Source organism: Sphaeramia orbicularis, chromosome 24 (genome assembly GCF_902148855.1).
Source record: "Sphaeramia orbicularis chromosome 24, fSphaOr1.1, whole genome shotgun sequence".
In the NCBI taxonomy this organism is placed as follows: Eukaryota; Metazoa; Chordata; class Actinopteri; order Kurtiformes; family Apogonidae; genus Sphaeramia; species Sphaeramia orbicularis.
In genome coordinates, this window is record NC_043979.1 from 17,221,910 (window position 1) to 17,248,239 (window position 26,330).

The window sequence follows — 26,330 nt, forward strand, 5'->3', positions numbered from 1 at the left end:
CCCTTTGAAAGCCATATTTAAAAAACATTGATTTTTCAGCTTCGAGCAGGAAGGCAGTATTCTCCGCAGTGAAATGCAAAACAGCCAAGTTATGACTAATCGCGGGATATTGCAAGGTGACAGTTCAAAATTAAATCTAAATTCTGAAGGGCAGAGACAAACTGGTGGTCAAAATTGAGTATTCTTGATGGGTTAGAAAAATCGTACATGCATACATAAAGTGAAGCGTTATTGATGGGATTCAGAAATATCCAAGATTCCTGGCAGGTTTTCTTCCCCCCCCCCCCCCCCCCCCCCCACACACACACACACACACACACACACACACACACACTTACACTTACACACACACACACACACACACACTTACACACACACTTACTGTCGAACAACCGTCTCATATGCCAGTAAGGCTCAGAGAAAAGTAGGGCTTTTTCCCTTCACCACTGCGTAATCTATAGCTGTCTCCTAATACCAGAACCGATGAGGAGAAACCAAAAACTGTAGGTGTATCTGAGTTTAAAGCACTAATAATACCGCTGGCAGCCTTTATACTTTGAGAGAGACTTTCTGGCAAACTGAAGGCCGTTGGACAGGATGATTGCTGCATTGGGTGGGTTGGCATCTCATTGTTCTAGAGATGTAATGATATGAAAATTTCATATCATGCTTATTGTGACCAAAATTATCATTATCGCGTATTCTTGAAATGTGTTCAAAAAGTACTTATATACACACTGAAATAATTTCACAAAGTTTTATTATGAACAAACAATAACAAATAGAACATTAAAGTATTAATATATAAACATCAAACATACAAATGTGCATTAAAGATGGCACCTTATGACCATAAGTGGTAACTGCCTTTTATGCAAATTGTAGATAAGAACCATGAAGACTTTTCTTTATATTCGGGGCTGAAGACTTGATCTAGTCTTACAGATTTAAGAACTGGTACAGAAAGAACACTTTCACTGTTTCATGTACCTTTTCTAGAAATCACATGTGCATATAAAAGCAACACTACCATTTGTTTGTGAAGTGTTGCCCCCCTTCGCAGAGACTTTTTTTTCTGCATTTTCTGCAGACGGGTTGACCATCTTCAGTTAGTTTCCCCTCAGCATCCTTTAAAAATCCAAAATACATCCAGACTTCCAACTTTGTCCTTTTAGTGGGGGGAAAAATCTCCGGAGCGATGTCCGTGTAGGAAGAGTCCTGCACCAGGTCGGGTACCCATAGGTAACCCGCAAAACATTTAATGACGATGATCATCTAATTTCACTGAGGTTGATCCACAGCTGGCTTGTTTTATTGTGAAATGAGCGTCACCTCTGTTTACATCTGGCCACAGATGTCATTGAGCAGCACATATTAGAGATTTGTTGATGGTGTGTGGTTTAGCTAAAACTGAAGCCCTTAAAAGTGAGTTACTGTGTAGACCATGTGTTTAATCACGGGTTGGGTTGCAGATCTAATGTACGGGTGCAGATTGGACATGGAAAAAAAATGCAGGTTGTGGTACTCAGCTTTGCCGGTACCAGTGGGTGCAGGTTTGGAAAAGTGGATCTGTGCAGGACTCTGCGTGCGGGTGCCTTCTGCCATGTTTCAGAGGCCAGACACTGCAAACTGCGCATGCGTGTCTGGAGTGCTGCTGCTTCTCCAGGAAATGAGCAGTATCAATGAGAATTTTTCAAAGTGTGGTAATTAAACATGGTTTTAATGATGGTTAGAATTTGATACAGTAACTCTAACCGTCATTATACTGGTAATCGTTACATCCCTACATTGGTCCTTGTACTCTACTAGAAAAAAAACATTTACAGTGTGTGCATTGTGTTTTGAAGGTCTTATTAAATGGCCTTCTTCTGAAAGTAGACGTTTCCAACCAGGAGAACTGGTATTCTTACATGAAGGTGGGTACTATAGAACATACCTACTGAAGTTGACCATGTCTTATAACTTTATATAAGTGATTCTGCTGCATCCATCTCCCCTACATTTGTCAAAGTGCAACTGGTTGATGAAAGGCTAGACTTTCTGTCTTATTTCTCTGCACATATAACATACGTAGTTACTTCTTTTGAGTGAAAAGACAAACCCTTACAAACAATAGTAACCTAAAGGGAGGGTATACTGTATGATCTTTGTTGTTTAGGATGCTAATTGCTATTTCTTAATATGATAAATGAACGCATTTCAGTATGGGCTAGTTCAACAACCCCCGCCCCCCCCCAAGCACATGTATAGAACACACATGCTCTGTTCATGTGCCTTTCTTTGAAATTTTTTTTTTTAAATTTATTTTTACAAATTTTTGAAAGGAATGAGATGCGAGACTTAAAATGATTCCCTGGGTGGGCAGGGTATCTGTGAGCATGAGGGGCAAAGTGTTGTGCAACTGGGTGGGGGTACTAGTAAAGTCCACTTTTTTGCTTGTTCTGCAAAGAATCATGCTCTGTGTGATGCGTTTCATCTGCAAAGCTGTGAAGGCCTTGTGATGCCGAGACGTGCACGAAAGGGTTATTTGCACTGCACTCAATGACAGGTCATGTTAACACCACAGAACCAAACGTTTCTGTTTCTAGAGTTCTTTTTCTTCTCCTTTTTCTTTTGCTACTCTTATAGTCGACTTGCCTCTAACTTTGTTGTTCTAGTCTGTATCTCAGCCTCTGTTTAGGAGAAGCTGTAATAAATGAAGGCAAGTACACTGAAGTTTCACTGCATTTAACATTTTTGCTTGTTTGCAGTGACACTTTTACTGCACTCTTAGAGAGCAGCCTTTGGTTTCCTCTTCCTCTTAAAACTCCAAGTGCCATCTGTTGTCATTAGTGTCCAGAATTCATGATATAACAGGGCTGCGGTCCTTGTCTGCCTCTCTTGCTTGGAATCTTTGCGACCCACTCCCCATTTTTCTTTGAGGAAGGCCAAATGACTAGATTTAAATACTTCTAAGGTCTGCTGAAATACAATAGAAGGAAAAATGTGTTTTTTACACGAGTGTTGATTTCCTCTGAAGGGGGAAATTGTCAGAATTGTACAGCTAAGGCTTGAAAGCAGTAGTGCTTGATTAAAAAAAACAACACATAACTACCTTTCAGCATATTCAAATTCAAGTGGTCTGAGAGGACATGAGACCCCTGCATCTGCTCTTTCCCTGTGTCAAATTCTGGCATTTCCCCCAGTGATTTCAGCTCCTGCAGCTTTAAAGTCCTTTATTGCTTTTAGTTATTAAAAACTTAAAAAAAAAAGTCTTTGCACACCTGACTGAGTGACAGCTGCATTGGAGAAAGGTTAAAATTGAGAACAACCTGGAAAACCCACACATACTGTCTTTCTTACTGTTTCGGTCAGTCCGACCTTCATCAGAAGAGAATACATTTTCAATAGCAAGCAAGACTGTGTGCAGGAGTTTTTTTTTAACGGTCTCAACTTGTTAAAAAGCATATTTTTGTGTTTTGTTTTGCATTAATTTCATGCAGTTTATTCATGAGGATGACAGAAGGAAAGAGATGTAGAATGACACAATCTTGAACTCTAAAGATATGCCTGGTTCTTTTTTTTTTCTCTTTGTAAAAAGGTTGTAGATGTAGTCTTTGAAGAAGTAGAGAGTGTTATTGAGGTGTTATTGGCTGAGTATTTTCAAAGATGTAACTTGTTGAAATTATTCATTTTTTTGTACTTCTCTGAATTAACCATGTGTTTTCCCTATCTTTCTCTCACTCTCTTTTTCCTATCATAGACCATGTAAAACGCAAGCTTCGCCGAAGGCCATCTTGGGGACGAGGCATCATCCGTAGGAGAAAGACCTACAAGAAAGGGACAGAAGAGGAAGAGGAGGAGCATGAGGCAGAAGTGGAAGCTGTGGGGCCCAGTGACTCATGTTTGACACAGGATGAAGAATCATCTTGTGATACCATGGGTTCCCAGCCCAATGGGCACCATCCTCATGTCCCCTCCACAGAAGAGGAGAGCTCCAATGAGCCTCCTGTTGCTGCTCCTACTAAACCGTCAGATGCCAATAAAGCCACAGAAGAGCCAACACCTAAGGTGGAGGGGCCTGCAGCCAAAGAGGCAGAGTCTGAAAACACAGAAAAACCTACAGAGTTGCATTGCCTTGATGATGAGCCTAAGGCAGATGGGGATGGCCAGGCCAAGCAGGCTGACTTCCAGCCTTTGATTGAAACGTCCGAGTCTTCAGATACCGAGGCCCAGCCGAAGCACATAGAGGGTCTCCTAGTATCACAAGTGGAGTGTGTGAATGGAAATGAATCAATGGACAGCCTGGACTCACAGAGCCTCAAGAGCAGCAGTGAGGCTGGGAATAGGACTACTCAGAGCATGGACACAGTCTCTGCTAAGCCAGAACAGGAAGAGCACAAAGACAAAAATAACAGCAAACCAACTCAGGAGCATCATTCCCAGGATGAAGGGGCAGTACCAGAAAATGTCCAGGAAGACCATGATAAAGAAGGTATAAAGATAGACACGAAATAGCACATCTCCATCTCTTAAGTTAATTGATTTGAACATCTGTGTTTTTTTTTGTTTTTTTTTTTTTTGCGTGTTATGTCACATTCCCTTAAACTGCAAATGTTTGTTTTTTTTTGCCTTTAAGTGAAAGTGCTACTTGAGTTTTTAGTTTACAAGTAAATTTACCAAGCTTTGTCAGTTATGTTCCAGATGTTTTGACAAACCCATCGGGCAGCTGTGCTGCCATGTTTTGTTGTTAGTCTACACATACTACCGAGAGAGAGCTTTCAGCAGAGATGGTTAAGATTCAAGGTGTCAGCTACAATTTCTTCTCTTTTCATTTTAATTGCTCATCATTAAATCTTCATAGTAGATATAAAATGAAGGCAGTTAACAAAATCCGCTGGTTTTTACACATCCCATCAGTGCCCTACCTACCACTTAATTATGATGGTAAAATAACTTTTTTGATTATCACCCAGATCTTCAGATTTACACTCAGTTTAGCTTTTTAAAATGGAGGAGGAAATGAATAATACAACATAAGCTGTGCAGAATATAAAAACACAGTCCTCTGGCTGAGCAGACAAAATGCAACAAGAGGAATACTTCAAAGCAGTTAAAGTTGCGTCTACCTTGTGTAGGCTTCCTATACCGTCTGATATGTATCCTGATATTTATTGTGCAGTGTTGTTTATTTTGCTTTGAACAGTTATGTCCTTTATTTACTGTCAGAAAGGCAGTCAATTTATGTGTGAAGGATGGCTTGAGGTCAGACCGGAGACGAGCAGAGACCGGCTGGAAGTCATACATAATGGTGCTGCAACTATAGGGAAACCATCAGATAATGGCACAATCAGCCAAACAAAACAAAAATAAACTTTGGCTCCTTAAACCGCAGACAACACAGCTACTCCGCCCCCCACTCATTACAAGCTGAGCCAGGCCTTTTGTTTGTATCAAAGCGTTTCACTGTTATAAATGGACAGGAAAGAGGCCAGTTGTGAAATATTGTGCACTCAGGAGCTGCAAGTAGCTTCAAATAGATTTTCTTCGTCTACTGTATTGCATTAATCTTACAGCGCTGGCAGTAGGAATTTATTTTGCTTGAAACTATCCAGTTTACGCTTTTCAGCGGCTCACAAGAAGAGCGAAATTAGGTTTAAATTTAGTTGGCTCCGAAATATGAGGTTGTTTATGATTTCTGTGACACTGTAAATTGTTACTGTCTGTAACTGATAACTTTCCTCCCTTCAATCACCCATGTATTTGCCTATAGGGGGTTCTGATGTGGAAAAATGCCAGAAGAGCCAGTCCGAGTCCGTAAAGGGACATGCTGATGTGACAGAGGAAGATCCACAACCAGTTCCCTCCAGTCCTCCAGTAGTGATTGACCACCAGCGACTATCGGTAATATTTCTGTACATTTTAACCATTAGTAATAAGGCAGTGATTCAGTATTTTTTAGGTATTCTGTGGAAATCAATGAAGCGCATTTAATGGAATTTCTTATCCACTGTTTCTGTGAGAATTAGATTAAAATGTAAATTATGTAATCTGCGCAGTCGTGAATAAGACTGGGTGATTTGGTTAAAAGATCATATGATGTTCTTTTGACGTGGAATCACAATCCATGATCTAAATCGCAACATTCTCAATTCATATATAATACCGATGAGTTACAACCAAATTATCATAAGACAGGGATGTCAAACTCATTTTCTTTTAGTCCAATTTGATCTCAAGTGGGCTGGACCAGTAAAATAATAACATAATAGCCTATAAATAATGACAACTCAACCTGAAAAAAACTGAAATCTTTAAGAAAATAAGTGCCATTTTAGCAATATAAAGCCTCAACTTATCATTTATACATGTGCATTATGGATCTGATCTACAAAGGCACAGAACATTTACATAACAGGCCGCATATCCTTAAAATTGCATTTAATTTTCTTTAAACATTTCAGGTTATTTATATTTGTTCAGGTTATTCACAAGTTATTGTTGAAGGATAGTTTTTAATGTAAATATTTTCATAATTTCATGTTTTTTTGCACTAAAACAAAGAGGAAAAAATTGGAGTTGTCATTATTTATAGGCATAATGTAATATTTTTTTCACATTAAACCAAGAAGAATTTGAAGTTATTATTTATAGGCTATTATGCTATTACTTTACTTGAGATCACGTTGGTCTGTATGTGCAACCTGACCTAAAATCAGTCAAACACTCTTGACTGTTTATATCTTCAGTGTAATCTTTCCTAATTCATCTCGCAGGCCGGTTGGAACCTTTGGCGGGCTGGTTTTGGCCCACGGGCCATATGTTTGACTCCCCTGTAATAAGGTTTCCTCCAGTGTATATGTGTGTAACGGCTTGTTTTTGCACGAATAGAAAATCAGATTACACATTGTACCTAGATGAAGTACACACAAGTCCACATTTTCATGTACACACAGTTGCAGTCATTTTATTAATTAAATAATATGTCCCACCAACTTTTTTAATGCATCAAAAATCTTTTTACATCATAACGTCATAACTTTACATCATAACTTCAAAGCATCTGCAAATCGGACTCGCTGCACATCAGAGTTCAGAAGCTGAATACACAGCTCACGGAATCAACTTAATATTTTTTCAGCATCAGCAAAACTACACGTTACACAATTTCTGGAAGTTGATGTGAGGTAAACCCAATCACAAATGCAGACAGATGCTCAAGTATCGCTATAAATGGACTAAAACAAACTAGCCTACTGACCTGTGCCAGGAATATTAATTATACAAACTCATTAGGTAGTGTGACACCTATGTGCAACATTCTCTGTAATTACACAGATAAACAGGCTATTTAAAACCAATATTAGCTGAGTAGTGAAGTTTTGACGACGCTATTGTGTGTTTTAACGACATAATCTGTACAATCCCTCTGAAAGTAGAACATAAGCCAAATTAATATCATCTAGTGTTTGAGTCGGATTGCCTTTAGTTGGTTACGAGTCTTTTGTTGTAATTACACGAAGCAAACTATTATTGTTTAATACTGGTTTGCCAGTTTGAAAGTAGTCTCAGTTTTGTGTATTTTATTACATCAGTGGACCAGTTACTGACCTACAAATGTGTCCAAGAATGTAGCACAATACAGACACTTGACTATTTATTCACAAATGCCCTCTTAAAAAGCACTTTTCTAAAGCCGATATTGAACATCTGCCGACTACTATCCCTTTTGCAGCTCTACCTTTTGCACAGTTGCAGCTTTTATCCAAATAAATGTCAGTTAATAATTTACCCGAGAATAGTTGGACCAAAAAAGACATCATTTATATGGCATTTAGATTTTAGCTCTGTAGTATACATGGCAATCATTCTAATTTCATGAAGAATATTACAGCTGGGGTGATTTAGTGTTGTATGTGTGGAGCCTTTAGACTGTGTGTGTGTGTGTGTGTGTGTGTGTGTGTGTGTCTGTGTGTGTGTGTGACAAAGTAATTATGTGACAGCAATAATAATAGTCTCAAGGGAGAAACATGGTTTTAAAAGGCAGCTTTGATTAATTCTTTGATTGTGATCAACAGTCTGAATTCAGCAGATTTCAACACTTAAAAACAGAAATTAATTAAAGTGTTATCACCTGACTTCTAAATATCCTTGGTTACACAACATAGGAAAATAGAATTAGCAGAATGAGTATTGATGTTTGCTTGATATACTTCCCATATAAATTTATAAAGCTATGGCACTAAACATTTTTAGTGAATCCAAACAGCCTCCAAATACAACCAATAAAAAAGAAAACACTAAAATATAAGTTCATCGGTTGCAAAACAACCAGCTGTGGCGAATTGTCACTGTCTAACTCTGTAATTAGACAGTGATTATGAAAAAGAGGAGCTATAATCTAAAAATGTGACCAATATGCTTTTGTTTTTGTTTTATTTAGGTTCGTACGGATGTTGTGTAGATGATGCTTTTGGAGTGTTTACCCCTCCCTGCAGGAAAGGAAACAGCTGTTGTCCGTGTGTGTATTCTTGATTGGTCACTCTTTGAGTTCTATGGGATTTTGAAACACTTGAATTACAGTAATATGCAGAAAGCACAAAGAGCAAACCGGTGTGCGTCTCACAGAACGGTCTTAGAAACTGCAAAGAAGGCTAACTGTTATCTTTAGTGAGACAGCTGAGGTAGCTAGAGCCATTCTTCCATTTCCTTGCTGCCATGCACCGTCAAAGGCAGCGTGGATGGTTCTCATTTCAGAGGCGTTCTGTACTTGGCATTAATCCATCGCTTTGTCCTCCATTCTTTGCTATAGCTTCCAAACACAGAGCTACCATCTGGTTAATTAGATGTCTGCCATTGAAAGTTTTTTGCGGAGTTGGATTTAAGGTATAGAGGATGGAGAAACTCAGTCATGGGTGACCAGCCATGAGTCTCCTTCAGATCCACAGGTCTGTTCTCAAGCTCATGGTGTCACACTGCCCTTCTCAGATGGATAACTCTAAATTCCGGGGCTTATCCCCCCACCCCCGTTTGTTCCCCCTATACTTATGCTAGTGTCTTTCTTAGCCTTTCATCTTTCAGCTAACAGCGTCGACTGTTTATTCTATCCGAAAAGGAAGGGAGCCAATTACACTGACAGACCGTTTTTTTCCCACATCTCTCAATCAACAGGTGGTCTTCCTGCAACATTTTAAGAAAAACAAGGTTTATGTCTCAAACATGAGCTCGTCTCTGCCCCGCCAGATCCGCCAACTCGTCCAAGTGTGTGTTTGAGAAACGGAGAACATGTGAAGCATCACCGTGGTACTTTGCACAGTCACGCTAGGGTCCCACCTAATACCCCAAGTGTAAATTGGAGTCTCAGCTCAGTGGGCTCCCTTGACAGCACTTCTCACTGATCGGGTAGGGGAGCTTGGTTTTAGAGCGCTCTGTGTAGTGTAATTGGAATAAAAGAAGTCTTCTGACATGCGCCAACTTCTTTCCCCCATGCAGCAAAGTGACATCCAGCTATCAACCCATTATCTAGTGGCTTTTACCCATGTCCCATTGGGGTGATGGAGGGGGGGACGGTGGAGGGGGGAGGCATCTTGTCTTGCTGAACCTGACTTCCATCTTTCAAATGGATTGACAGGCTTTTTAGTCAGCCTGATCTTAGTTCTGCAACTTGCTGCCCCTGTGAACAGCCACACATTGCACTAATCTGCAGGTTTATTTGTTAATGGGAGAAGAAGGGAGATATCTTAAAGAAACAGATCGTGAAAAGAGGTGACTGTGAATAATTGCTTTTTCATCCCCAGCTTACGGAACAAATTGAATTTCCGGTGCACAGGATGAGAGTCACCATTTAAGCAGATATTTGCTGGCAAGGCAGGGACTGGCGTGGTGCCTGATGTGTATTAGTGCTTGCAGTGAGTGGTGTACTGTTCTCTCTCTCTTCCTTCAGTCATATTCATTGATTGTAGAGGGCTCATTATTTCTGACTTTTAACTTGATGGAAGGGGCTCTGAAATCTCTCTGGAATTAAATACCATTAGAGTGTTATGAGTTTGTTCACAGACCCTACACTCAAAGCCTGTAGGACAGAGATGGTATTATTTCTGCATTCACATCCCGTCTTTCAGAACCACGGCACAGTCATTTGCACTGATTCACTTAGTAAAATCAAGTTCTGTTATTGCCAGTTTCGCTGAAATGATGCTTGATGCTGTCTGGATCAAAATGTATTCCTCAGAATGAATAAATAGGTCCCGAAGCTTGTTTTTGTCACTACTTGAAGATGTCTCTTATTCTCAGCTGTTTTCTTTCATCAGTAATCAGACACTCGTCCACAGATGGACTAGAAGAAGTGCTGCTGACGATTGCAGATGAGAATTCTGTAACAAGAAATTCAATCTGCCCCAGCATTTTTTTTCCCCCTCCATCTTACCAAGAACACCCAGAGAATAGTCTGCTATGCTGTTTTTTTATTTTTATTTTTTGTTAGCAGCTGCCATGAAAGAACTAGTGTTTCTAGTTGCTGGCACAGTTTGGACTCTTTTGGCTTGATGCTCAGCTATTACAGCATGTCAGGATTTCCTGTTTTAGAGAAGACTGTCAACAGAAATGGCACCATTACAGTTCGTCATCTTCCTTCATTTTGAGTGCTAATAACAGCAGGGGCCCTTCTGGCGAAGTAGCCGTGCCACATGTCTGTTCAAAAGCGAACAGCTTAATAGTAGTTCTGGACCAGCGTTTGATTGTCAATAAAAGTAGATAGCATTTGAAGAGCCGCTTTTATTTTCACTCATCCCCACTGATGGTCTTGACAGTGTAGCTATTTGCATGTAATTGGACTCTCATGCTTTAACTTCAGCCCTTGTCACATGTGTGTCCAGCAGGCACACCAGTAAAGTGAATAGCATACCCAGCATAAACATACCAGCCTGCGTTTGTACATTGTGCCGTATATACTTTAGTAGTTTGCCCTTTTGGCGAGATTCCAATGTAATTTATTTTGCACTTTTGCTGTGCTCACAACCTAAGCATCCCACTTATCCCTAAAGGACTTAAATATTGTGTGGGCTTTTTTTTTTTTTTTTTTTTTTTTTTTTTTTACGCAGTACATGAAAAGGCATTTTTAAATGCTTGCTTTTGCTTTTGTCAACAGGCAACTTGGGCTGAACAGTTAATCAAAATCTTATCAAAACATGGCCCAGTGCAATAAAGCGAAGCATTGTTGTGCTACAGAAGAGCATCATTGTTTTCAGAAATTCAATTGAAGTATCTGTATAAAAATCACTGTTTTTTTCTCTTATGGTTCCGTCCTGTTGTAGCTGTCACTGAAAGAATTTATTAAAGTGTAGAAAATGAAGTGTAGCAACAAACAGTTTCATTACAGTGGCATTGCTGCAGCAGGCATTAAATTGATTAGCTATGTATGATATATATACAGTATATATTTAGCAAGGCTTTTGCTAATGGGTTTTATTATTACCCATTCACTTGACTCCTGTAAATACCTTTACCTGATTGCTGCTTATTAATGGTGAAGCCGCCAAGCATCATAGTCGAGCAGAGCGCTTACGCAGATGTATTGTATTTGTAAGTCTAATAACCACCAGTCTGAAATGCTTCATGTCTGGTCAGCACATTTTACAGTCACCATACCCTTTCTTTCCCTAAAACACATACACAGGTGCACTTCACATGTAAAGGACACTGCATTGATTAACCTTTATTTTCCCTGGAGGTTTCCCTTTAGTTTGACCAAAACAAGTCAATACCCAATCCCCCCCATAACCTTGACCTATTCCTAAACCTTTCCATTATTATTATATTGTTTATTTTTGCCCAGAAAGCATATATTCTAAAATTACTATCTCCACATCAGTTAATTTTCAAGATATGTCTGGAGGTTTATTGATGTCAAGCCGGTGCCAGGATGTCAGAAAACGATGCCGAATTTCCGAATCTTTCATTTATTTTAATGTGTAGAACCATCCTTGTGGAGAGACCCTCCAACCACACATTAACCTTTTTTCCTCATCTGTTCTGCTAAAGAGTACAGTCACAGCTATCAAATGGCACAGAAATCTCCAGTAGCTATGTGATGTTAGAAATGTATATTTAATATGATAGCCCAGCAGGGATGTTTTTGCATGTCTAGCTGAAAAGGATAACAGTTTCCCTTCAATGTGCGGAGAAAATGAAAATATCCGCCGTAGTAACACTTATAAGGTTCCTGACCCATATAACACTATCTGTATTGCATTACCTGTGTGATAATGTGCCCTGTAAGCCACCTTATTTCCCACTGTGATACTCTTATATAAGCAAATCACCATTCTCATCTGAGCACTGGTAACATATCCACCTTCTGCCCTCCTACCAGCCACTCATAGGATTCATGGTTAGAAGCAAACCAAAAACCATTTATAATTCATTCGTCTGCTAGTGTTGAGGGCAAAAAAAAAAAGTTAAAACAGGAAGAAGAGGGTGAATTGTTCTTAGAGTCAGATTTTGAAGCCTTAATAGTGTCCCTTGTGACAGTGACTGTTGGGTTTTGAGTTCTTGTTTTTTTTTTTTTCTTCTTCCTCCCCCCCTTCACTGCCTGGTTACCCTTTTCTTTCACTCACAAAACTAAGGAGGACTTTTTTATGCAGTCGGCATAGCATCCTTCACTGATCAAAGCAGAAGATTCTACTACAGCACAGTTATATCCAGTCTGTGTGATTGTTTACAGGTTGCTTGTTAACAACTTCCTAAAAACAACACAATATGATGCCATGTCAGTTGCAATGCTGTCACTTTGCATTTTTGTACTGTATCTTCTTACTTCCCTGGTTACACATCAGGACATACTTTTATTTTTATGTATGTGTGTGTGTGTATATATATATATATATATATATATATATATATGTATGTATGTTGGGCTAATATTGGATAAGCCAAATTATCAGATGAGCTCTCAATGTTATGCTTAGACACAGAGGCCCAATCCCAATTCGCCCTTTGGCCCCACCCCTCCATTTTGCACATTCATGTGAAGAGGTAGAGGTGTCCCAATTCTTGATGAGTTGGGGGGGAAGGGCTAAGGGGGAGGTCTGTTTGACCCTCGGAAGAGAGATTTTTCAGGCCCACACTACAAACAGCGGGGCATGAGAAATTTCCCATAATTCTGTTTGAATCATCAGCAAGATGGAGGTAAACACCGCTAAAAAGTGCAGCAGTATGATAAAAGAAACACACAAATGTACGTATTTGTCGTAAATAACTTAATCATTTGATTGTCCATTTAATGCCGTTTTAATGTGTTACAGACTGCATTTCTATGGTGTGTGGCTGATAGCTGCAAAAAAAGATGCTCAAAGCCCATGGACCAGAGACTGTTACAGCTGCTGACAGCATGGTGAATTCTTTTGGAAACAAAGTTGTCGCATCTGTTTATAGCGGCATCGATGACTGCTGATGACGTAACAGGTCTTGAGGGGTTGTCCTATTTCATAGGGGAATATTTCAATCCTTACCCCTTGCAACTCCATTTCAAGGGGTAGTGCCAAGGGGTAGGGGTAAGGCGTGAATAGGGGTTGGGCCAGAATCTGCATCGGCATCTTCCACAGAAATTCAAGAAACCCAACATTACCCCCTCCAGCATGAGTATAACAGTTGTGTGTTGCCATAAACAACATTAAGGCTCATTTATGCTCGCTTTACGTACGTAAATAGGTACATCCGTTTCCAACGTTGTTATGCGTCACTGCCTTCAAACAGCCATGTGTCCATTGTGTTGGAATGAGCATTTCTCAATCAATCCACCAGAGGGCGCTGCTCTAAGGCTTTTTTGAGAAGAAGAAAGTCAATAAGAACGAACTTGGCGATTATAGGAAGTATTACTAATGTGGATACTAATGTTGATATTGAGAAGGGTAGTCGTCATAAATATGTTGGTTGTTTTTCACGAACTCGCACAGTCGCTCTTTAAAAAGTTCCGCTATTTATGGAAATTATTCTCTTCAAATCTCAACACTGCCTCCACGGTTCCTGGTGGTACTGCTCTGTATTCTCCATCTGGGTAGACATCTGCAAGCTCCAGGAAAAAAGACAGAATTATGTGCGGAATGTATGCAGAGGACAAACAGAATGCTCCATCTGTATCCATCTGCATCTTTAAGGTAGAGCATAAATGAGCCCTTAATCTTAAAAAAAAGTGAGAAGAGTTGTGAAATATGTCAGAAATACGATTTATACCTGAAAAGCCAGAGATAGACATGCGTTTACTAATGTTTTTCATATTTCCAGTCATTATTATGTTAAACGGATAGACAAACATAATAAGCAAAAAACTAAAACCCACTCATCCTGGATCAACATCTCAAGCTGTGACTAAATCCACAGATTCTGTTTGGGCTCGGTTATTAGAATCTGACTATTTATGACTATTCAGTTTGCGCTTTTATTCATTTTATATGTGCCATGTTTATTTTTAGTCAGGCTGGTCGTGGCACCTGGGATGCCAAAGTGTGTCACCGCTTTGTTTCAAACCCAAGATTAGTCTTTTTTTTTTGTTTGTTTCTTTTTTTTTTTTTTTTTCTATCCCTAAACCTACTTGGTACAGAAATGAATCTCAGGATGAATTGTAATAACTGCAGTGATCCCTAAATGTTTCATCTAGCAGGCGATGCTTACTGGCTAAATATGTGCATGTTAACATAGTCGCTACATTTTCTTTGACATGCAGAACTTAAACCCTACAGTCCCATTATTCTCCTGAATAGTTTTATTGGCTTAGTCATTCCAGGCCATCTCGGCTCCCTCATATAGTGACACACCTTAGTAAAGAAAGGGATGCGAGTAGAGATGGGGAGGGTAAAATAGAACTGGGAGTTTAGACGGGTGAGGTTAAATGGTCCATGTCAGTAGCAGTCTTTAACGCATGGGATTACTGCCCTTTTGTGTGCAGTGAGCTCACTCAATCACTGAGCCCGTGTAAGACACACACTCACACCATTTACCCCACACTGTCACAGACCCCAATGATCAAGCTGACAAAGGCTGGGAAATACACCGCCGCAATCAGCTGGCTAACAGTAAGGGGAGGATAAACTGAGAAGTGGGTTGAAGAGGGTGGGAATGGGGGGGTGGTGGGGACGACGTGACCAAGACAATGCGATGCAATTAGAAGCAATAACGCTAAAGTGTAATCAAAAAGATGCGGTCAAAGAGAAGGTGAGGAGGTGTCCTGTAATGCACTCCAATAGGAGGACGGTGGGAAGACGTGCTATAAAGGAACACAGGGTGAAAAGCACTTAACACACAAAAGGAAAGCATGCTGGGAAATAGAAAGATGTACAGTGGCACTTAGATATAAGTACAGCCGGAGCAGAATTTCACACTAACATATGAAACTGTTTGTAATGATGCCAATTAAATTTTTATGCATGTCTTGTTAAAATTGGCATCTCACTACGATGTGCCCCATTTCCTTCGTTTCCTTTCAGCAGTTCGGGACAAAACCTGAGAGCGACACTGATATTAGACTACTGGGAGTTTCTGTCGTTAAAAAAAAAACAAAAAAATCCAGAAAAGGAACACAATAAAATACTGAAAGTAGAACTGACGGTCATCATCATTTTTGCATGAATTTCGAACATCTAGAGAAAGTCCTCGCTTATGCATGCGCCTTTTATTTGTCAAGGGACTAAGACTTTATTAGGTTGGCCAGGTGGAGTTTTTATGTCAAAGGCATATTACCGTTGAGTCCTCCTATGCTGCCAGATTAATTTATGAAAGTGTGAATATTTGAAAGGTATTATCTACAGTACTTAAAGTCATGTTTCCAGGCTATTGAGTTGAGTGTGACAAGTACCCAGTGGAAGTCAAGCTGGGGACATATAGAAAAAGACAGTGACATAATATTAGAATGATGTGGGAATAGATTTTCTTCTTTATGGACTATTTCTTTTTCTTAGGTTATAATATGTTTAATACAGTAGAATTTTTAACTTTGAATAATGTATAAACTAGGATTAGATGTTGTTCCACACCGGTGCTTATTTCTGTGCTGAAGTAATCTTAGGAAAAATGGCTAAAATCTGACATGTTTGCCCATAACTGACTCATGTCTGATTTTTTTTTTTTTTTTTTTTTGACAGTCTGAACACAGCGTAAATCAGATTTTCCCCCCAGATCAGACCACTTTCCATCCATTTTTTTGGTCCTAAATCGGACACATATGTGATGTTTTGCAACGCAGCTCCAGTCTGAACGGTCACGTCACACTTCATCTGACTTTTATGCCATTGAAGTGTGACAGACATTGCAAATCTGTGCTGAAGGAGATCCAAATGTACTTCCTGTGTGTGACATCACGTCATCTTCTGCACATGTTGGTCACTTTAGGAACATAGACCATTCACACGAGTCTGATGGCAAATGTATTTACATTCACAGAAAAAATTATTAGACTATCAAAAGTCATCAAAAATGATAGTTATGCAATCAAGTACTAACTCCTGTGTGTGTGATGTGACTAAAACAGACAGAAAAGAAAACATGGAATGTCTAAAAGCACTGTTTTTGTCAGTACAACACCATAGCTATTGATGTAAGAACTGAAGTGATTTTGGTTGTTATCAAGAAAACATGGAAAAACGGCTACATATCAGCTCTGAAATTAAGCTCTTATGAGCTGTTTTTGCTGTTGTCATTATATTTGTCCAAACAAATTACCTTTAGTTTTACCAGGCATGAAAATGAATAAGAAATTGAAGAAAACAAGGGGTAGTCTAATATTTTTTTTCCCGCAACTATATATTAGAATGTGAACAATCATGCAAAAAAAAAAAAAAAAAATCTGAATTGAGCATTAAGTCCTACGGTGTGAACGTAACCATAGATAGATTAAATAAATGATTCCAAAGGCATTTTATGCTCACAGAAGACTGGAAACTTACAGTAAGTGTGAGTACAAATGTAGTGAAGCACTGCTGTCAAGGTCAGGCCACTGCTCAAGAGTGAAGACTGCTGTGGGATTAATTTTAAGTGATATGTGTTTTGCAAATGCTTGTGGAAGATTTAGCCTCTAACTGTAATCACGAGGACAACTGTTCTGTCATTTAAACAGAAAATCACAGGCAGATGGAGTGCAGCAAATTATAGAGCCAGTGCTACCCCTTTTTTGCTTTAGTAATTTTTCTTTTGCTCGTTGCAATTATCTCTCAGACACTGGCTGATTAGAGGCTTTGACAAATATTCACATTTTATTAATCGTGACATTGCCTAGTTATATGTGTTTAACACATGGTCACTGTCTCTCTCTCACACACACAGTTTAATTTCTGTTCCAATTCCTCTGTTTGCTTTGTGTCAGTGATGGTAACTTTAATTATTGCGTCTTTGGTGTCTCAGCCCAAGCATTCTGATGAGCTCGGTGTTTAAACAGGCACAAGTATACACACAGATTTTGGCTTGGGTAAAATGTGAGGAACAGGTCAATTAAAAGGGCCTTTGACTGTCCAGAATGTTTTAATTAAAGTAGCAGTGAAATGTAAACTTGGTTCTAATTATGATTAGCCTTAATTAGCTGTCACTCTGATCTTAATTGCTTTTGAATACAGCTGACCTCCAAATGCTTCATCTCTCCACACCGACATCACAGCGTAGCTCGTGTGACCACTTATTCAGTGCGCCTGTCCACCCGTATTTGTTCCATTATTGTTCCCTCGTACATATATTTATCAAGGTTCCTGCAGGGTCTTAAAAAGTCTTGAATTTACACTTTACATTTCACTTAAAAAAAAAAAAAAAAAAGTATTTAAAAGGTATTACATTTGATATGCGTAATGGAATTTTAGCTTCTTTGTGTCCCCTACTGTTGCTTTTCACTGGAACCTACCGAGGTGTCTTATTGCATACTGTATGTAAACACAAAGCAACAAAAGGGGACTGCATGTTCCTGACTAGATGTAAAACCCAGGGCCCACCACTGAACCAAAAGGGCCCTTTTGATGACCCCTTTTAGGTGTCACCTGAGAGATGGCATCCACCCTATAATGGTGGATTTTGCTCGAAGCTCAGGGTCTTTTCTTCACAATCACAGCTTGTATGCAGAACTGACCTTTCTTTGCAAAGAAATAAAACCTTGGCAGAAGTCTCTATTTCGTTAGTCACCAGCAGCAGAGAAAAATTTCTACAACATATGATAGGTCTTAAGTTATGTTGCCATAAATGTGTTCGCTGTAGTGTGTTTAAATGTGTCTGTTAAATGTCCAAGCTGCAAAGAAAGTATCGTTAGTTCCACCTGTTCCAACCTGACAATTTATATTGAAATTAGGAATCAATTATCACTAACTTTGCAGCCCCCAGTGAGATCTCAGAACAGTGCACTGCAAAAATTAAGCAAAAAAAAATATTGAATTAAGCAAAAAAAATCTGCCAATGGAACAAGTGAAAATTATCTTGGTAAGATTTCTTGAAATAAGATTTTCAAGATCTATTTTCTAAAATTAAGGTCTTATATCTTATATAGTTCTTATTTGTGATTATGTCTTATTTTAAGTGTGGTGAGATATTTTGACTAGAAATGAGAAAAATACTCTTGGTAAGATTTTTGCTAATAAATTTTCCTAAATTCTAGGAGTCATGTATTTTGAAATGGGCATTATATTCTGTTCTAAGTAGTCTTAAAAAGGTCTTAAAAACTCTTAAATTTAACTTGTAGAAACCTGTAGGAACCCTGTTTATGCTTTAAATAATAATGTGTACGTCTTCTCATGAGTAAACCTTCTATGTTACTTGTACCCCCCCTTCAGGCTCTACTGGATGTGGTGGTGAAGAAGAGTGAGGGCTACAGTGTGGAGCAGCTGGAGCGACTGTACTCCCTTCTCAGCCAGTGTATCTACCAGCACCGCAGAGAGTACGACAAGACCCACCTACTGGAGGTCAGTCAAAAACATGCTCTGGGCTACCTTTCCTCAAGTTCCTTAAACAGTCGGTCTAAAAAAGAAACACAGGAGGTCAAACTAAATCATATAGCAGGTTCCTCTTACCAGAAGTGTGTCAAATAACTCTGAATTCTTCTCTGGTAGGTTTCTTAAAACTAGTGTAGTTACTGAAAGGTCATAATGGGAAAAAAAGACTCTTGTTACTAAGATAGATAGATAGATATAATTAATCCTAAAGGAAATTCTGTAGTCTGCTCACATGCACACATTATAACCATAAAAAGATAAATTAAAAAAGAAAGAGATGGAATAAATAAGTATACATTATTATATATACAAGGTAAAATACATATGAAAAAAAACTCAATAACTTTTTAATGAATATCATCACTAATTTTATTGATCCCAAGCTGAAATATCTTATCAATACAATGAAAAACATTCTTGACAAGATTCATAAAGTCATTTCAAATTTCTTTATTCAATCTGATTTAAGTCCTACGTCTCATTCATTCACCTGTGCTCACAGATCAGCTCAGTCACAGTATTAATGTTATGATAATAGTGTTGTGTATTCCCACATTTGACAGTGAGTCCTTGAAACAACTGGTGATTTTTATTGTTGTAGTAAATGCATTCCTGGCATCATGTAAAGGAGTACAAGGGCAAATGATCTAAGGGAGCCGCCTCATATACGGTATCTCTTTTCTAGCGTGTTAGATACAGTCATCCACACGCTTATAAAACATGACAGTCTACCGTGTGTCCTTCACATGGGTCTTGCATATTGTAAACCACAGCAATTTGAGGCTACTAGAGGAAAGAAGTCCATCCTAGAAGTGGACAGTGATGGTATAAATCAGTATGAGAACTAAAATTCAGTGTGTGTTTCCTGTCAAAATTGAAGATCTCTTTGATTCAGTGCATGTGTGGGGAAAAAGTTGTTTTGCTATATGTGGTAGACACAAATAAAGAGCTAATTGAAAAACAACAACAACATTGAAATATCACATTCAATTTATTTGTTGTGAATAACGTAGAATTCCAGTTTTACATGTCAGTCCATGTTCATTGACCCAAACTAGACCTGAGCAGCAGGTTTCATATTTCCTGCAGTGTAAGTGTAGCATATCAGCATGCATTGTCTACACCTCAGGCGTTCAATATGAAATAATGTATTTCTGCAGTGTAGCTTCCCCATGTAAGGTTAATCTTTTTCTGTTTTTATGTTTGACGACAATTTTCCGCACAGAAATTGCTGTTGTATATTTTCCCAGAATCTCATCTGGTCATCTGCCGCTGCTGTAGGATGTCAGTGTTGACAGCGGGCCAGGAATGGCAGTGTCCTGGTGCCGGTAGCCAGAACCGGCTGTCAGGATGTCAGAGAGAAAGAGGGAGGAGGGAGGGAGCAGTCAGCCAGGTGGTGCCGCCTGTCGACAGCCCGGCTGGTTGGGGGAAGGGAGGGCGCACGTCTGGGTTTGTTTCATACTGCCAGCCTAAATTGGAGTTCCGTGAGCAGAAATGTCAGCTCGTTTGGCACGTGTTTTGTTTGCCTGTGTTTTCACCACACATCTCGACTCTGCAGCAGGTCATCTCCTTGTAACTCTGCACACACAGAATGAGGAAAAAAAACATGCACACATATGCGCAGGGGTTGATGCGCAGACAGTATGGCAGACGAGGATGTTCAGGTTTCACGTTGTGTTCTGAACAGTGAGTGTTGTTTGTAGACATGAGTGAAATGGAGCATGTCCATACATTTGTCTCCTTTACTCCCCCCTGTCCTCCTGGGGGAGGCTTGTCTCAGTCATCCAGAGGAGCTGACCTTTCAGCAGATGGAGTGGTCTGCACCCCGCTTCCAGTTAAAGCCAGCGGGACCAGCTCGGCTCGCTACACAATAACACAGCAGCTACAAATTGGCGCTCACTTTGCCCTAGCCTTAATATTACATTTTTGTCTGTCAGGGAAAGTGATTAAAGATTTTGTAGGAGCCTTTGACCTTTAACCCAGGTCTGAACAGTGCCAGAGCTGTACATGCCCCCGGCGAAGTTATCTGAACGTAATAGCCATTGGTTGACTCTGCTCATGTATGTTTTTGCAGTTGAAAGTCGAGGTCTGCAGGTCATTTTAATGTACTGTTTTTGCATAATGTAGTTCAGTAACATTTGTGTGTTTTTTGAATAGTTTGAAGAGTTCACAAAGAATTTACAAGACAGCAGCTTATCGGTTAAGTTTCAGCCGTTTAGATGTTGAACTTTATCTGCTGATGAATCACATATTCAATAGGTTTTTGGCTGAACATCATTGACATGTTCATCCTTTGCATCAATTGTTGAAGATCTTTCATACCCTAAAACATTAAATAGTCATTAAATAGATTTTGTGAAAATTAAGGCCTTAAATTGCATTAAAAAGCATTAAATTTGATGTCCAGAGGCATTAAAAAATTAAATACACTTGATGGAAAAAAAGCATTGTTATTCACGATTTATTTTGATTATATAAACATTTAATAATTTTGATCGGAAGTATAGTGTGATGATTGACAGGCGGAACCCTTTAACTGAGTATTGTTTATGGCCGATACGCGAAGTCATCATCAGTGGATGCTTGGAATGCAATGTGCTGTGAGCGAACATTAGCAAATGTCAGAAAAATGGGAAAATGCAAGTTTCAGCAGAAGTCATTGGAGGAGGAACTATTCAGAACCTGACTGGTAGAGTTTCCGTCTTCCACATACAATTATTGTAGATGGTTCATTTATCAACACATGGGTAATTGTTTGTTTACCTGCTTTACTAGTTTCAGCTACTTCCTGTAGCCTTCATCAGCAACATCACAATGATGTTGCTGTGACGTGTCTTATAGGTTGCTCAGGAGTGTTGGCCTGCTGTCTAGCCTACAGGAAGTAGCTGACACTAGTAAAGCAGGAAAACAAACAACTACCCCTGTCTTGATAAATGAATTATCTATAATATTCAGAACCTGGTTAAAGCCTGTCGACAGTAAACTGTCATAAACTAGATATAAAACTGCATCTGCAGTTGGACATAGGAATTAAATTTCTTTAAAGTGGCATTAAAAAGCATTAAATTAGATTTGCTGATACCTGCAGAAACCCTGATTGAAAACATTAACAATCAGTGGTGTCAAAATTATTGTAATCCAGTTTCCACATACAGACCAATTCAATCTCAAATGCGTTAGGCCAGTAAAATACTACCATACCACCGAAAACAAAGAAAAAATTGGAGTTATTATTTATAGGTTATAATAATAATAATAACTCCAAATTTTTCTTTGTTTTAGTGTAAAAAGGTAAAATTATCTGAAATTTTTTATATGTACAAACTATCCTTTATGTGACTTGTATATAATTTTACTTTTTTCACTTATTACTTTACTGGTCCGACCCTTTTTAGATCTTATCGGGCTGAATGTTGACTAAAATGAGTTTGACACCCCAGCTCTAAACAGCTGGAATCCATTTTTTTTATTCAGTTGTAAATAGCAAGTCAAACATAAGCTATTCAAAGCTTTTTTTCCCCTGCCAATTGGTGATGAAATGCGATTAATGTGATTTCACGTCATGTTGAATGTCATGTATTTTAAGTCACTACTAGTAAACAACTGAGCTTCGATGTCAGCCAGTTACAATTAAAGAGCAAAGGCCTCTTTTAAGATTTTTTTTGTACCAGTGTTGAGCTGTTCTGTCAAGAGAAACACAACACAAAACAAGCAGAGGAATCCCTTTCTCTATTGAAAGTCGCTTCTGTACAAGAGAAGATTGTCATTGTGAATGTGTTGTCAGAAGGTTGTGAAACACCGCCTTCATTTAAGGCACAATAACCGAGATTGTTGTCTCCGTGTCTCACTTTGTCGTGTGTGTGTGAGTGTGAGTGTGAGTGTGAGTGTGAGGGGGGCAAACATACAGTGTTGTTTTAGCTCTAACCTCCACATACACACTGCAGAAAGCCATGTTCTCCCAGGGGCTGTGGAAAATTTGTTCTGGGAAATGGAAGAAATCAGTAACTGAGGTGAAGTAGATAAGACAGGTTTAAAGTCACCAAAGTAATTTAGTACATCTCTGTCACAAATAGGGTGGAAATCATAAATTGATGACATTTTAACAGCGCGGCGGATGCCATGCTGGATTTATCTTTTTAATGTATGATATTGACGGCTCCCCTGGGAAATAAACTCTCTGAATCTGCACTTACCAGTTGATCCTCCCTGCTATGCTAGTTAACTTCTGCCGATGCTTAAAGTCACAGTAAACACTGGAACGTGTTTTTTGAGCTGTAAACAGAATTAAATGGTTTTTGTGATTGAACACTTTAATACTGATAAAAAAAAGTACAAATATGTCGAAAAGACACACATTTTATAGGTGAAATGGAAATGGCCGTCCCACCTTGATTAAGAAGCAGAGTCTAACATTTAGTACAAGTCTGTCATGAAATTTGGAAAAAAAAAAAAAAAGGAGAATGTCGTGACCTCTAATCAAAGATGAGCAGCCTACTCGTCCCGCCTGTTTAATCACTTAATTCAGAATTACCGTATCCCACAGCGGCAGTGATTTTATGTAAAACCTCGCCTTTATCTCTTAATTTGAGTGCGTATTAAAACACCTCAGTGACTCAACAACACAGGCAGGAGAATGACTGTTTTTGTCAGGGAACTGTGGTAGGTTTAAGGTTCAGTTCTGAGTCAGAATCAACTGTATAACGGCCAGATAATGACAAATATTCTACATATTGTTTGCCTCATAGCATAATTGCCAGTCATATTCTTGGCCAAATTGTGATATCTACGTAACTTTATACCCCTGAACACTGCTGATCCATTTTATGCAGATATCACAATTTGGCCAAAAATATTACTTGGGCAGTTATGCTATTAGGCTAACGATGTATAACTCAAATTCAGAGTTGTACATCATTTCAGAGGTTTTAACAGTTGTGTATGTTTGTGTTTATGATTGCCAGTCACACAGATGTCCCTGAACTACACACATCCATATCTGGACACTCTGCCTCTAAACATCCCCGTCTTAACCTTGTTTTTATCTCACAAATTTTATATGGGACAGTGTCTCCAAAGTCTGTTCAAAGTTTTGAGAGATTTTGATTTCTGAATTTGCCTTGTTTTTTTAAAATAATGGGCCATATTTTGATGGCTTATAACAGGGGTGTCCAATCCTGGTCCTTCAGGGGCGGTATCCTGCAGGTATTAGACATATCCCTCTTCCAACACACCTGATTCAAATGATAAGCTTATCATCAAGCTCTGCAGAAACCTGATAACGACCCTCAGGTTTGCTGGAAGAGGAAAACATCTAAAACATCCAGGATACCAGCCCTCAAGGACCAGGATTGGACACCCCTGGCTTATAACATGTAAATGGTTATAGATATCAATATAGTTGCTATTGAGAACTGATAGGAAGTCATATATGGACTTTCATTTGGGTCCATGACCTTTGACCTTGAGTGATCTTGAATGGTCAAACTCTAGGTCACTAATGTCTACATTTCAATGATCTTCTCTGAAACTACCAGTCAGATTAATTTCAGATTTTATATGTACCTTCGTTGGGGCAATGTGTACAAAGTTTGTTCACAGTTTTGAAAAATTTTGGAATTTTTGATGAATTTCTGAAATATAAAAAATTTGCATTTGTTTATTATGAGCCATATTTTACTGGGTTATAACATGGAAATGGTTACAGATACCAGTATAGTTACTGTTGAGCACTGATAGGAAATCATATATGGACTTTGATTGAATTAGTTGAGTTCTCCTCCAGTGAAAGTACCACCCACTTCTATTGGGAGATTGATCTCCTGCATCAGGACCACAGGGCTCTAACATAGAGACAGAACCTGACAACCTCACAAATTCAACTTGTTATTGATTCTTGATAGAACATGCCAGTGAGATACAGGGGCATTGGTCCTATTTTTTTTGTTTTCATCAGTCATTCATTGGGTGGAGTTAAACGCAGCATGGGGGTTAAGTTCCACTTTAAATGAGAGACCTGCAGGCCTAATGCCAGACAGTAGGTTACCGAGACAAAACGACGCTTTGCAGGCGGCCTTGTTTCATTGTTCGGGACTACAATGTGAAAGGAGGCTGGAGGCAGATGGAATCGAGATCAGAGGTGCGGAGCATCAAGGCACCAAAGAGCTTATTTGTATGTTGCATGTGGGTGTACGCAGCAGACAGACAGGTGTTAAAAGCATAGACGTGTCTAAACCCAGGCAGAGTGTCTGATAGGTTAAAGCTTTCAGGGAGTTTCAAATTAGTGGTGTTTTTATTCAGTGAGTGTCAGCCTCGCTTTCCAAAGTACGCTTTGTTGGCTTTTACACCTCATGTGACCTGGCGTTGATACCTGTGGGCGTTAAGATAAAGTGCTAATTGATGTTATAATAGAGTTAAAAGGAAAGTTGGAATGACTTGCAGCATGTATTCCCCCCCGTGACCTTTTTCAAACTATTTAAACTAATAAACTTTCAAATATGTTAGGAAGTGTTTTACAAAATAGTATATGGACTTTAGGTTATACAGCTGATCACTGTAAATGGTTCCAACCACAACAGCAAAATAATTCACAGTGAGGGCTGTGAATATATGTTGATAAGTGGATGTTAACCCTTTAAACTCTACCCCTAAAATGTTTCATCTGAACCATCTGGATATGTTGTCAATGAGTCCTTTTGCCCATTTTGCACTTAGAACTTTAAAAATCTAGCAATCATTTACAACTTACTGCATGTTATGATACTGCTAAAACGGCTTATTTTCCAGCTTCTAGTACAGGTGTGAGTGAAATTACTGTAATGACCCAATAAACATCTCAGGTTTCAGAAACTGATGGCCTTTTTCCAATTGCACAAATAGTGAAAGAGTTGCAGCCATCCAAACTGCATATACGAAGGGTGTCAGCGATGACACATTAGGTTTTGAAGAGTTGATGAGTAACTTTTCTGCCAAATTTAAAGGGGTCATATTTTGCTAAACCCACTTTTATTAGTCTTTGGTTCATTTATTTGTGCATTTGGACCCTAATAGTTTAAAAAGTTAGAATTTGAGCCCTCCAGGTGCGGCAAAGCTATCTTTATATTCATTCTGGCAAAAATCGAGTGGATTTCTACAACCCATTTCAATTCCTGCTTAATTTGTTACGTTTTATAACTAGTTACATCACGACATTTGCATATATAAGGTCAAAACTTCCAACAAACATTTCTCCGAGTACGACATAATTGTTTGTCAGCAGCAGCAGTTGTAGTAAAAACTGAAAATATGTCCAAACTTTGAGCTGATTACCTACAATGTTCAGTTGTTGATTGTATTAACGAACACAAGTGACTCAACAGGACAGAAAACACTCATTTGCATTTAAAGGGCCAGTACTCAAAACCA

At 39.0% G+C, this 26,330-nt stretch overlaps 1 protein-coding gene across 1 annotated transcript in view; it reads left to right on the forward strand.

The window, feature by feature from the left end:
• The window catches only part of atad2b (ATPase family AAA domain containing 2B), a 79,942-nt gene that overhangs the window by 49,119 nt on the left and 4,493 nt on the right, over positions 1-26,330 (forward strand). Inside the window, exons 25-27 of the mRNA XM_030128651.1 lie at positions 3,743-4,474; positions 5,753-5,883; positions 18,771-18,899. Coding sequence (XP_029984511.1) covers positions 3,743-4,474; positions 5,753-5,883; positions 18,771-18,899 — 992 coding nt within the window. The remainder of the gene's footprint in view (positions 1-3,742; positions 4,475-5,752; positions 5,884-18,770; positions 18,900-26,330) is intronic.